Source organism: Dreissena polymorpha, chromosome 1 (genome assembly GCF_020536995.1).
Source record: "Dreissena polymorpha isolate Duluth1 chromosome 1, UMN_Dpol_1.0, whole genome shotgun sequence".
Classification (NCBI taxonomy): Eukaryota; Metazoa; Mollusca; class Bivalvia; order Myida; family Dreissenidae; genus Dreissena; species Dreissena polymorpha.
In genome coordinates this window covers 161,758,708-161,773,607 of record NC_068355.1, presented here as the reverse complement: position 1 = coordinate 161,773,607, position 14,900 = coordinate 161,758,708, and the positions used below count along the sequence as shown (strand labels likewise).

The window sequence follows — 14,900 nt, the reverse complement described above, 5'->3', positions numbered from 1 at the left end:
TTCATTCGACAGTATTTTGTGCTTTTTAATGCGTATTCTAATGTGTGTACGGACTAACTCATGAATATTAGTTTAAAGATATTAATATCTATAAATATAATCCACAAGAAACGTCGATTTAAAACAGTTTATTCCTCCAAAAAATACTCCCAAACATTTTTATGACAAAAAGTAGTTTCAAAATGTATTTACACTTCGAACAATGTCAAGTTCAGACAATATCATCTGGAAACAAGAGTGCCAAACTGTCATAGGATACGCCCTTTTGAAGGTTTTGGACATCATCTAGACACAACTTCTGACCAAATTTGGTGAAGATCGGATCAAAACTACTTCAATTAGAGAGCAGACACCATGCTAAATGCTTGAAATGCACTAAGTGACTTCATGACCTAGTTTTTGACCCGGCATGACCCATATTTGAACTTTACCTAAATATCATGTACACAAAAAAAACTACTTCAATTAAGAGAGCGGACACCATGCTAAATCCTTGAAATGCACTTGGTTATCCCGTGACCTAGTATTTGACCCAGCATAAACCATATTCGAACTTGACCTAAATATTGTCTAGATACACTTTCTGACCAAATTTGGTGAAGATCGGATGAAAACTTCTTCAGTTAGAGAGCGGAAACCATACTTAATCCTGAAATGCACTAAGTGACCCCGCGACCTAGTTTTTGACTCGACATGACCCATATTCAAACTTAACCTAGATATTGTCTAGATACAACTTCTGACCAAGTTTGGTGAAGATCAGATGAAAACTATTTGAAATAGAGAGCAGAAACTGCTGTGGAAACCGCCCGTCCACCCACCGGCGGCGTCCACCCGCCCGCCAAGGGTGAAACTATAATACGTCCCGTTTTGAAAAACGGGCGTATAAAAAATCAAATTATAGATGTATATTATGAAAATCAAGCACTTACTTTCTTCAGACACAAATTATATAGAAGAGTCAATACCACAACATGAAAACGTTTAAGCAAAATATATTCATACATGAAACAATGCCTTAACCCTCCCACCTAGAACAAATGTCAAGTTCAGAATATCATCAGGAAAAAATCTAATTACAATTGTATATTATAAAAATCAAAGACTTAATTTCTTCTGACACAAAGTATATAGAAGAGTGAATACCACAACATGAAAACATTTAAGCAAAATATCTTCATACATGACACAATGCTTTAATCATCACACATAGAACTAATGTCAAGTTCAGACAATATCATCTGAAAACAAGAGATGTGTTTGTCGTAAACACAATGCCCCTTCTGCGCCGCTTTGAAGTGATATATTTGACCATTGACATTGAAGGATGACCTTGACCTTTTACCACTCAAAATGTGCAGCTCCACGAGATACACATGCATGCCAAATATCAAGTTGCTATCTGAAGGGACATAGAAGTTATGAGCATTTTTTTAAACCTAAATGCGAAACCTAAACGCAAAGTGTGACGGAAAGACAGACAGACAGACGGACGGTCCGATCACTATATGCCCTCTATCGGGGGGCATAAAAATCAAATTAATATACATGTCACAATGCCTTAACCATAAAGAAAACATAACAACAATTGTGCAAGTATGATCTGTTAATAAAGAAAATGGTCCAATGTTTCAAAGGAATTTAGTAACTCATAAACTATTGCAGAGTAAGTAAAACATGTTTATTGAGAGTGGAGAAAAAATAGACCTTGTTGTACAGTGTTACTTGCTAACAAAAACATGGTCAATTCGGTTCGCAACTCCGAACTAAAGTAAATTCTACAATGGAAATCAATTTGACGAGCTTTGCAAAAATTAAGAATTTTGTCGTATGAATAGTTATCTTCAGCCAGAAAAAATCCAACTGTTTTACACGTGTTTATAACAAATACCACCATCTTGTTTTCATACGAGTAATGCCCCCTCCCAATTTTGTATTATTTCTTTTAAGCATTGCTGCTTTGCATATAACAATATTGATTTAAGTATGGAGTATATGGCGTGTAAATTACTGTTTTTCAACCAACCGAAACCATTTTTACAAAAAATATATATATATATTTATGTAGAAAATTGTAGAGAATCTTCGTCTAAACATGCCATTTCAAATATCATAAATGAAAACGGATCTCAGATTTACTCTTCTTATAAACATATGTATAGCTCTGGCATCAGAGATATGAAATAGATTTTTTCTGAAGTAAATCTGAATGGAAATCAATATGACGAGCTATGCAAAAATTAAGAAGTTGGTCGTATGAATAGTTGTCTTTGGCCAGAAAAATCCAACTGTTTTACACGTGTTTATAACAAATACCACCATCTTGTTTTCATACGAGTAATGCCCCCTCCCAATTTTGTATTATTTCTTTTAAGCATTGCTGCTTTGCATATAACAATATTGATTTAAGTATGGAGTATATGGCGTGTAAATTATTGTTTTTCAACCAACCGAAACCTTTTGTAATCTTTTCCAAGATATCATTGGGACAAATCGTCAAATAAAATTTCATGAAGATCGGACAATTAATGTGACCTCTAGAATATTAACAAGGCAAATGTTGATGCCGCAAGATGGACAACGGGCAAAAAGCGATCACATAAGCTCACCATGAGAACATTGTGCGCAGGTGGGCTAAAAAGCTATAAAATCATTTTTGTTTTCACTTTTCAGCAGTAATCCAGTTATGAATCGTGTTTTTTAATTTTTTTCCATGACAATCCGTGTAGAATTTCATATTTTTGCATTACTCTTTCACAGTCTTCACGCTTAAGCTCCTTCCTCAACACAATATTCGTTTTGAACAGCGTCTTCAAAAGATGACTCTGGTCTTCACCGAGTTTCTGAAGCCTCTCTGAAAAAGTAATAAAATCATATTCAATTGCCTCTTCTGTTCCATGATGACCACCAACAAGCATCTCAGAAATATAATAAGTTATAAAAAAGTTCATCTCAAAACTGTTCCAGAAGATGAACCATGATTTAAAGGTGATCTTTTTATTTGAAATGCTGCTTGTAATTAATCAAATGAAAAGTTGCACAATATACTATTCAGAATGTGACTTTCTATTGAAACAAAAGATCTGAAGTGATATCACTTGAACATTTTCTCAATTCTCTTGAAGACATCTAAAAAATAATTATGCTTAATATAACCGGATACTTTGAGTAATAGTTACTTAGTAATAAATGTCCACACATTAAGATGTATCCATTTATTAAGTTTCATTTTGATATGTCTTACAGATTTTGAGTTATGAGCAAGATTGAAGTAACGATTTAAAGATAAGCTAGGAACACCTATGAAGCTTCTTGGCAAAGTTAAATTGTGTCAAAGTAGAGTGAGCTTATTTCAATTACTGTGTTAATTGTACATTCATTACGAATTTTTAAACAAAAACATTATACTGTGACTTTCAGGAATACCGTTTTGTTGTTGAAACAAAGCCTACTTACTGGGATGACCCGACATGGTTACAGTTGTGGACGGCCCAGGTTTTGCATGTGGTTGTCTTACTGGCACATCATGGTCTGTGTCAGAAGATTCAGGGTCTGAAAGAGGTTCATTTAAAAAATAATCTTCCTACACTATCTTATAACAAGAGATTGCCAAGCAATATTGTCCCCTACCGGTGAAACTCCACCATTGTCAGTGATTTTTTTTTATAAATTTGTTGCCATAGCAACCAGAATTCTTGACCTAGGAACCAAATGAAATGACGTGCATACTCTCCATATTGCATTCTATCCATGTTTCAAGTTTCATGAAAAAATATGAAGAACTTTTAAAGTTATCGCAGGATCCAGTAAAGTGTGACGGACAGACAGACTGACACACGGAGCGTAAACCATAAGTCCCCTCCGGTTTCACTTGTAGGGGACAACAAGGATATCAGTAGTGCTAATGGATGCTTCCCAAATTGGCCATTATGTTGAAACAATGACCAAGTTATATCATAGGAAATTAAGATCGCCAACCCTTACCTTCACCTTTGGGTCTAACTAAAGGTCCTGAGACAAGAGCACCGCATACCGGACGCCAATGCTCGGCTGCGGGTGCAGTTAAAAAAAAAATTGAGGTCACAGTGACCTTGACATTTGATCTAGTGACCAAAAAATGGGCGTGGAGTGTGGAACTCATCAATGTGCAGCTACATATGAAGTTTCAAAGTTGTAGGTAGAAGCATTTTGATTTTTTAGCTCTACTGCCAAAGGCAGAAGAGCTTATGGGATGGCATGGTGTCTGTGTGTGTTAGACGTTGTCTTGTTTATCCGATAAAGTCCAGTTTTCATGCGATTATTTTCAAACTTACTCAGTGTCTTTATATTAATGAGGACTCAAACCTTATTGATTTTCAGGTCACTGGGTAAAAGGTCAAGGTCACAGTGACTCGAAATAGTAAAAACTTGTTTATCCAAAAAGGTCCACAGTTTTTATCGGATTCTTTTGAAACTTACTCAGTGTCTTTATATTAATAAGGACTCGAACCCTATTGATTTTCAGGTCACTGGGTCAAAGGTCAAGGTAACAGTGACTCGAAACAGTAAAAACTTGTTCATCCGATAAAGTCCACAGTTTTCATCCGATTCTTTTTAAACTTGCTCAGTGTCTTTATGTTAATGAGGACTCAAACCCTATTGATTTTCAAGTCACTGGGTCAAAGGTCAAGGTCACAGTGACTTGAAATAGTAAAATTTTGTTTATCCGATAACGTCCACAGTTTTCATCCCATTCTTTTCAAACTTGCTCAGTGTCTTTATATTAATGAGGACTCGAACCCTATTGATTTTCAGGTCACTGGGTCAAAGGTCAAGGTCACAGTGACTCGAAATAGTAAAATGGTTTCCAGATGTTAACTCAAGAATGCTTAGGCCTAGGATCATGAAACTTCATAGGTACATTGATTATGACTTGCTGATGACCCCTATTGATTTTCAGGTTGCTAGGTCAAAGGTCAAGGTCACAGTGACAGTGTTTAAAGCAGTAGAGCGATTCAGGCCCTCATGGGCCTCTTTTTTAGTTATTGTTGTCAAAACGTGCAGTCGAAAAGTGTAATATACAATTTACTGAACAGACATTGTGAGGTACGAGGCACACACACACGCACTAGAAACACAGTACATTAATAAAGAGGTATCCACCCAAATGCACTCTTTATGTAAGTTGGTAGTGGTGACAAATCTCCACAACAATCCAATGAGAGCTGATCATTTAATACAATACCAGCCTTACCCCTTACGCTCGCCCTTTCTTCTCTGTAATTGTAACCAGATGTGCGTGAAGATTTGTCCTTTTCTAACAGTGCATTGGAACTTAAAGGTTCAGATCAAGCTTCTTCGTCACCACCACCTTCATTACCTGTATTAAATAAAGCATTCTCCCGTCACTTGTGACACCCATTTAATTTTGGCATTTTATGTTGTCTTTACCTCTTGCATTGCAATACATTGATATAAAGACAAGCTATTGACATAACCACTGTTTCTGGAAATATCAGAAGTGCTGTATCACTACCATCTCAGTAAGCATATACCCTACATTTTTACATGATTTACTCTTTTCAGTGGGAATCGAACCCACAGCAGCCAGACACCTTGGTTAACAAACACAATGCTTTAAGGTATATGCAAGGTATAAGGATTGATATCTGGAAATGTTAAAACGCTGTGAGGTACAAGGCACACACAAACACAGTAGAATGCTATTTACTCAACTGAACACATACAGACAGAGGTATCCATAGCCTATTGTAAAGATAAAAAAATATGAATCAACGATATGGAGGTACTAATGACCAAAAATGTCTTGAAGTTCTGCAAACCTAGCGCTTAAGGCCAAATTATCAAGGTCCATGAGCACACGTATTATAATAATCAGACCCACCTCAGACGCTTTAGCCTTTGGTGGTTGTTATGAATAATGTATATTATCTTTCATTTATTGCGTTTTGCTCATCGAAACAGTTTTCTTTTTTTTTAATCAAGCAGTTCACAACATTGTCATTCATAGGTCACTCCCTAACTTACATGTACCATCTCTTCAGAAGCCAACAACTGGTTGAACACACTCAGAAGGGTTCAAACCCACAGCATTTAGTTATTGTTGTCAAAACGTGCTATCGAAAGGTGTAATATAGAATTTACTGAACAGACATTGTGAGGTACAAGGCATAAACAAAAAAACACACTAGAAACCCAGTACACACATATAGAGGTATCCACCAAAATGTACACTTAAAGTAAGTTGGTAGTGGTGACAAACAAATCTCCACAACAATCCAATGAGAGCTTATCATTTAATACAATACCAGCCTTACCCCTTACGCTCGCCCTTTCTTCTCTGTACTTGTAACCAGATGTGCGTGAAGATGTGTCCTTTTCTAACAGTGCATTGGAACTTAAAGGTTCAGAGCAAGCTTCTTCGTCACCACCACCTTCATTACCTGTATTAAATAAAGCATTCTCCCGTCACTTGTGACACCCATTTAATTTTGGTATTTTATGTTGTTTTTAGCTCTTGCATTACATTTCATTGATATACAGACAAGCTCTTGACATAACCACTGTTTCTGGGAATATCAGAAGTGCTGTATCACTACCATCTCAGTAAGCATATACCCTACACTTTTACATGATTTACTCTTTTCAGTGGGAATCGAACCCACAGCAGCCAGACACCTTGGTTAACAAACACAATGCTTTAAGGTATATGCAAGGTATAAGGATTGATATCTGGAAATGTTAAAACGCTGTGAGGTACAAGGCACACACACACACAGTAGAATGCTATTTACTCAACTGAACACATACAGAGGTATCCATAGTCTATTGTAAAGATAAAAAAATATGAATCAACGATATGGAGGAACTAATGACCAAAAATGTCTTGAAGGTCTGCAAAACCCAGCGTTAAGGCCAAATTATCAAGGTCCATGAGCACACGTATTATAATAATCAGACCCACCTCAGACGCTTTAGCCTTTGGTGGTTGTTATGAATAATGTATATTATCTTTCATTTATTGGGTTTTGCTCATCGAAACAGTTTTCTTTTTTTTAATCAAGGAGTTCACAAAATTATCATTCATAGGTCACTCCCGAAGTTACATGTACCATCTCTTCAGAAGCCAACAACTGGTTGAACACACTCAGAAGGGTTCAAACCCACAGCATTTAGTTATTGTTGTCAAAACGTGCAGTCGAAAGGTGTAATATACAATTTACTGAACATACATTGTGAGGTACAAGGCATAAACAAACAAACACACTAGAAACCCAGTACATACATATAGTTATCCACCAAAATGTCAACTTTAAGTAAGTTGGTAGTGGTGACAAACAAATCTCCACAACAATTCAATGAGAGCTGATCATTTAATACAAAACCAGCCTTACCCCTTACGCTCGCCCTTTCTTCTCTGTACTTGACACCAGATGTGCGTGAAGATGTGTCCTTTTCTAACAGTGCGTTGGAACTTACAGGTTCAGAGCAAGCTTCTTCGTCACCACCACCTTCATTACCTGTATTAAATAAAGCATTCTCCCGTCACTTGTAACAAGCATTTAATTTTGACATTTTATGTTGTCTTTACCTCATGCATTGCATTCCACTGATATACAGACACGCTATTGAATTACCGCTGTTTCTGGGAATACCAGAAGTGCTATATCACTACCATCTTAAGTAAACATATGTTCTACATTTTTACATGATTTACTGTATTCAGTGGGAATCAAACCCACAGCAGTCAGACACCTTGATTAACGAACACAATGCTCTAAGGTATATGCTAGGAATAAGGATTGATATCTGAAAATGTTAAAACGCTGTGAGGTACAAGGCACACACACACAGTATAATGCTATTTACTCAACTGAACACATACAGACATAGGTATCCATAGTCCTTTGTAAAGGAAATAAAAATATGAAACAACAACATGGTGGTTATTATGACCAACAAGAGCATCACATAGCGGGTGCCAATGCTCGGCTCGGTTTTAATTTTTGTTTTGACGTCACAGTGACCTTGACCTTTGATCTAGTGACCCAAAATGGGTGTGGCGTGTAGAACTCATTCATGTTGAGTTACATATGAAATTTCAAAGTTGAAGGTTGAGCACTTTGATTTTAGAGCAAATGTTAAGGTTTTAACTCGATGCGGACGAGCTGGCTATGACAATACCTCGGGTTTTCTTCAAAAACAGCAGAGCTAAAAATGTCTTGAAGACCAAGTCAGCTCATAAGGCCAAATTATCAAGGTTTATGAGCACACGTATAATAATAATCAGACCCATCTCCGACACGCCTTTGGTGGTTGTTATGAATAATGCATTTTATCTTTCATTAATTGGGTTTTGCACATCAAAACAGTTTTCATTTTTTTAAACAAGCAGTTCACAAAATTATCATTCATAATATATATCCTAACTAACCATCTCTTCAGAGGCCAACAACTGGTTAAACACACTCAGAAGGGTTAAAACCCACAGCATTTCGTTATTGCTGTCAAAGTGCAGTTCAAAGATGTAATATACAATTTACTGAACAGACATTGTGAGGTACAAGGCACACACACACATGCACTAGAAACACAGAACATACATAAAGAGGTATTAACCAAAATGTACACTTTATGTAAGTTGGTAGTGGTGACAAACAAATCTCCACAACAATCCAATGAGAGCTGATCATTTAATACAATAAAAGCCTTACCCCTTACATGCCCTTTCTTCTCTGTACTTGTAACCAGATGTGCGTGAAGATGTGTCCTTTTTTCTAACAGTGCGTTAGAACTTAAAGGTTCGGAGCAAGCTTCTTCGTCACCATAACCTTCATTACCTGTATTAAATAAAGCATTCTCCCGTCACTTTTGACAAGCATTCAATTTTGGCACTTTATCTTGTCTTTACCTCTTGCATTGCATTCCACTGATATACAGACAAGCTATTGACATTACCGCTGTTTCTGGGCATACCAGAAGTGCTGTATCACTACCATCTCAGTAAGCATATACCCTACATTTTTACATGATTTCTTGTATTCAGTGGGAATTGAACCCACAGCAGCCAGACACCCTGGTTAAGAAACGTAATGCTCTCAGGTATATGCAAGGTATAAGGATTGATAATTGGAAATGTTAAAACACTGTGAGGTACAAGGTACACACACACAGTAAAATGCTATTTACTCCACTGAACACATACAAACAGAGGTATCAATAGTCTATTGTAAAGAAAAACAAGGGCTGTTTGTAAAACATGCATGCCCCCCATACAGGCTGTCCGTTGTAGTGGCAGCCATTGTGTGAATACGATTTTTGTCACTGTGACCTTGACCTTTGACCTAGTGACCTGAAAATCAATAGTGGTCATCTGCGAGTCACGATCAATGTACCTATGAAGTGTCATGATCCTAGGCAAAAGCGTTCTTGAGTTATCATCCGAAAATCATTTTACTATTTCGGGTCACCGTGACCTTGACCTTCAACCTTGTGACCTCAAAATCAATAGGGGTCATCTGCGAGTCATGATCAATCTACCTATGAAGTTTCATGATCCTAGGCATATGCGTTCTTGAGTTATCATCCAAAAACCATTTTACTATTTCGGGTCACCGTGACCTTGACCTTTGACCTAGTGACCTCAAAATCAATAGGGGTCATCTGCAAGTCATGATCAATCTACCAAATAAGTTTCATGATCCTAGGCGTATGCGTTCTTGAGTTATCATCCGGAAACCATTTTACTATTTCGGGTCACCGTGAGCTTGACCTTTGACCTAGTGACCTCAAAATCAATAGGGGTCATCTGCGAGTCATGATCAATCTACCCATGAAGTTTCATGATCCTAGGCGTATGCGTTCTTGACTTATCATCCGGAAACCATTTTACTATTTCGGGTCACCGTGACCTTGACCTTTGACCTAGTGACCTTAAAATCAATAGGGGTCATCTGCAAGTCATGATCAATGTACCTATGAAGTTTCATGATCCTAGCCCCAAGCGTTTTTGAGTTATCATCCGGAAACCACCTGGTGAACGGACCGATCGACAGGCCGACCGACATGTGCAAAGCAATATACCCCCTCTTCTTCGTAGGGGGGCATAAAAATGAAACAACGACAGGTTATTAATGACCAAAAATGTCTTGATGGTCTGCCAAGTCAGCTCATAAGGCCATATTATCAAGGTCTATGAGCACATGTATTATAATAACAAGACCCACCTTTGACGCTTTTGCTTTTGGTGGTTGTTATGAATAAAATATTTTATCTTTCATTAATTGGGTTTTACTCATCGAAACAGTTTTCTTTTTTTTTATCAAGCAATTCACAAAATGATAATTCATAGGTCATATCCTTACTTACAGTCTCTTCAGAGGCCAACAACTGCTTGAACACACTCAGAAGGGTTCAAACCCACAGCATTTAGTTGTGGTAAAAAAGTACATTGATGCATTCCAAAGGTTCAATGTAGCATTAACTGTAAAGACATTGTGAGGTACGAGACACACACACACTAGAAACATAGTACAGACAGAAAAAGGTAATCACCAAAATGTAATTATTTAAGTACATTGTTAAGTAGTGCTGCAACAATACGCCAAAAACCGTATCGCAATATATTGTCAGTTCAAAAACCCGTATTGCAATATATCGCAATATATTGCTAACTTGTACCAAAATTATAACTTGCCAATTACCCGATAATCCCATAAATTCCAATTTTAAAGCAAATTCTGGTAAATATTTACTATAAATGTGCTCAAGAATAATAAGAAACACAAACATTCGCAAATTTTCCTAAGTATCAAATACATTTTTGCAATCGTTACTATTTAAAGATGTGATGAAATAACGTCCAACCGGGGCGTTTTTCCCACTGAACACGCGTAATTCAGCTGACGTGATGTTCCCGTTTTTATACAACACAAAATACAACCTTACTTTCCATGCGACGTTCTACATGTCTGTATAATTTTCGCGCGGTTTTTATTGAGACAAAGGATAAAGCACTTTTTATTTGATGCTATAATTTTTTATTGTCGCGTTAGCATTCACATTTGGAAGCGTGTTTTCGAAATTCGGATTACAAATAATGCTCAAATCAGAATCAAACGAAACATTTACAGCTGTGCGCAATTAATTCAACGATAATCTGTTCAAAAGCATCGAATGAATGCTCCCATGTAACAACGCTACTCCGTATAATACACTTTTTAGAATGCTATTTTTACGTAAAAAATAATTTACACTGCTTTGTTTTGTTTACCTTTTTATCATTATTTCGGATGGCTTTTCTGGACGAAATGTGAATGAATTTTTGTAAAATGTTCGTACCGGTATGATGAAAATCATATCGCAATACAATATGCGGATTGCGTATTGCGATATATACCGATATACCGGTATATTGTTGCAGCCCTATTGTTAAGGGATCACAAATAAATATCCACAACAACCAAAAGAGAGCTGGTCATTTATTATCATACCAGCCTTATCCTTAAGCTTGCCCTTTCTTGTCTGTTTTTGAAACAAGATGTGCTTGTAGCTGAGTCCATTTCTGCAGTTAGAACTGGAAGGTTCAATGCCAGCTTCTTCGTCATCATCATCATTATCTGTATGAAATAAAGCACTCACTGTCAACAGTGACAAAGTATTTGTAGTTTCCTTTCATTTTTTTTACCTCTTGCACTGCATTTCATTGATTAACCAACACTCTATTTACGTTACCTCTGTTTCTGGGAATACAGGTAGTGCTATATTACTACCATCTTAAGTAAGCAGACACCCCTAGATTTTTACATAACTTTCTGTATTCAGTGGGACTCAAACCTACAGCAGCAAGAGACCCTGGTTAACAAACACACTGCTGTAATGTATATGCAATGTATAAGAATTGACATGTGGAAATTTTGAAAGGCTGTGAGGTACCAGGCACACACACAAACAGTAGAATGCTATGTACTCAACTGAACGCATACAGACAGAGGTATCCATAGTCTATTGTAAAAAACAAACAAATATGAATTAATGACATGGAGGAAGTAATGACCAGAAATGTCTTAAAGGTCTGAAAAGCCAGCTCATCAGGCCAAATTATCATGGCCTATGATCTCATTTATTATAATAATCAGACTCACCTCTGACGCTTTGGCCTTTGATGCTGATTTTGGAACCAGGAATGCTTGAAGGAGACGTTTTCACCAATACTGGATGGCTCATTTTTAGAATCAGTTCATTCTTTATCTGCAAAAAAAGAAACTTCCCTTGTTAATGTATTTTTTCTGACATAAATTAGGTTTTGCTCCTGAAAACAGTTTTTTTTAAAGCATGCAGTACATAAACATTATCATAAATAAGTAATAACTGAATTAACAACCTCCTCAGAGGCCAATACTGGTTTTAAGGCTTAAGTTGGGTTCATACCCACCGCATTCACTTATTGTGGTCCAAAAATGCAGTAATGCAATCAAAAGGTGTAATATAACATTTACTGTAAAGACATTGTGAGGTACAAGGCACACAAACACACATTAGAAGCACATTACATACGGATAGAGGTATTCACTGAAATCTTTAACTGAAAGGATTGATATCTGGAAATTTTGAAACGCTGTGAGGTACCAGCAACACACACACGCAGTAGAATACTATTTACTCAACTGAATGCATACAGACAGAGGTATCCATAGTCTATTGTAAAGGTAACACAAATATGAATCAAAGACATGGAGGAAATAATGACCAGAAATGTCTTGAAGGTCTGCAAAGCCAGCTCATCAGGCCAAATTATCGTGATCTTTGACCTCATTAAATATTATATTCAGACCCACCTCTGTACTTTGGCTATTGGTGCTCATTTTGGAACCAGGAGAGCTTGAAGAGGAGTTGTTTTCAGCACAACTGGATGGCTCATTTCTAGAAACACTCCCATCGTCAACTGCCAGAAAAGAAACATCCCATGTAAATGAATTTTATCTTGAATCAATTGGATTTTGCACCTCCAAACTGTTTTTTACATTTTTTTTAAACAAGCAATTCATAAAAATATCATTCATAAGTCATAACTGAACTAACCAACCTTTTCAGAGGCCACCAACTGGTTGTACAGCCTAATAAGGGTTGAAACCCACAGGATTTAGTTATTGTGGTAAAAAAGTGCATTAATACAATCCAAGGTTTAATATAACATTTACGGTACAGACATTGTGAGGTTCGAGTCACATAAACACTAGAAACATAGTACATACAGATAGAGGTATTAAACAAATGTAATTCTTTAAGTAAGTTGGTAAGGGATCACAAACAAATCTGCACAACAACCAAAAGAGAGCTGGTCATTTATTATAATACCAGCCTTACCCTTTAAGCTTGCCCTTTCTTGTCTGTTCTTGAAACAAGATGTGCCTGTAGCCAAGTCCATTTCCGCACCGTCAGAACTCGATGGTTCAAAGCCAGCTTCTTCGTCATCATCATCATCATCATTATCTGTATGAAATAAAGCACTCATTGTCAACTGTGACAAAGTATTTGTATTTGCCTATCATTAAGTTTTTACCTCTTGCACTGCATTTCACTGATAAACAAAACATCTTACATGTATTTACAAAACCTCTGTTTCTGGGAATACCGGTAGTGATTATCACTACCATCTCAAGTAAGCAGACACCCCTAGATTTTTACATTATTTTCTGTATTCAGTGGGACTCAAACCCACAGCAGCCAGAGACCCTGGTTAACAAACACACTGCTGTAATGTATATGCAATGTATAAGAATTGACATATGGAAATTTTGAAACGCTGTGAGGTACCAGGCACACACACACACACACGCAGTAGAATGCTATGTACTCAACTGAACACATACAGACAGAGGTATCCATAGTCTATTGTAAAAAAAAACACAAATATAAATCAAAGACATGGAGGAAATAATGACCCGAAATGTCTTAAAGGTCTGAAAAGCCAGCTCATCAGGCCAAATTATCGTGATCTTTGATCTCATTTATTATAATAATCAGACTCACCTCTGACTCTTTGGCCTTGATGCTGATTTTGAAACCAGGAATGCTTGAAGGAGACGATTTCACCAATACTGGATGGCTCATTTTTAGAATCAGTTCAATCATTATCTGCAAAAAAAGAAACATCCCTTGTTAATGTATTTTTTCTGTAATTAATTGGGTTTTGCTCCTGCAAACGTTTTTTTAAAGCATGCAGTTAATAAAAATTATCATAAATAAGTAATAACTGAATTAACAACGTCAGAGGCCAAGACTGGTTTTAAGGCTTAAGTTGGGTTCATACCCACCGCATTTACTTATTGTGGTCCAAAAAAGCAGTAATGCAATTCAAAGTTGTAATATAACATTTACTGTTAAGACATTGTGAGGTACAAGGCACACAAACACACACTAGAAGCACATTACATACGGATAGAGGTATTGAAATCTTTAACTGAAAGGATTGATATCTGGAAATTTTGAAACGCTGTGAGGTACTAGAAACACACACACACACACACAGTAGAGTGCTATGTACTCAACTGAACACATACATACAGAGGTATCCATAGTCTATCGTAAAGGAAACAAATATATGACTTACAAACATGGAGCAAATAATGACCAGAAAAGTCTTGAATGTTTGCAAAGCCAGCTCATCAGGCCAAATTGTCGTGATCTTTGACCTTATTTAATATTATAATCAGACCCACCTCTGACACTTTGGCCTTTGGTGCTCATTTTTAGGACCAGGAGAGCTTGAGGGGATGTTTTCAGCATACTGGAATGATGGCTCTTTTCTAGAATAATGCCCGTCAACATCTTCCAGAAAAGAAACATCTCATGTCAATGTATTGTATATTGAATCAATTGGATTTTGCACCTCCAAACAG

General features: G+C 36.8%; 1 protein-coding gene across 1 annotated transcript; it reads right to left on the bottom strand.

Annotated features, from left to right (window-relative positions):
- Positions 1-2,575: 2,575 nt before the first annotated feature.
- Positions 2,576-14,112, bottom strand: LOC127858676 (uncharacterized). The gene is made up of 10 exons (XM_052395884.1): positions 14,032-14,112; positions 13,366-13,491; positions 12,837-12,943; positions 12,144-12,249; positions 11,493-11,618; positions 8,715-8,840; positions 7,395-7,520; positions 6,318-6,443; positions 3,457-3,552; positions 2,576-2,854 (listed from the first exon to the last, which is right to left on the bottom strand). Exons 2-10 carry the CDS (start codon positions 13,424-13,426, stop codon positions 2,685-2,687), a joined length of 1,044 nt encoding a protein of 347 aa, XP_052251844.1. The 5' UTR covers positions 13,427-13,491; positions 14,032-14,112; the 3' UTR covers positions 2,576-2,684.
- Between the last annotated feature and the right edge of the window lie 788 nt (positions 14,113-14,900).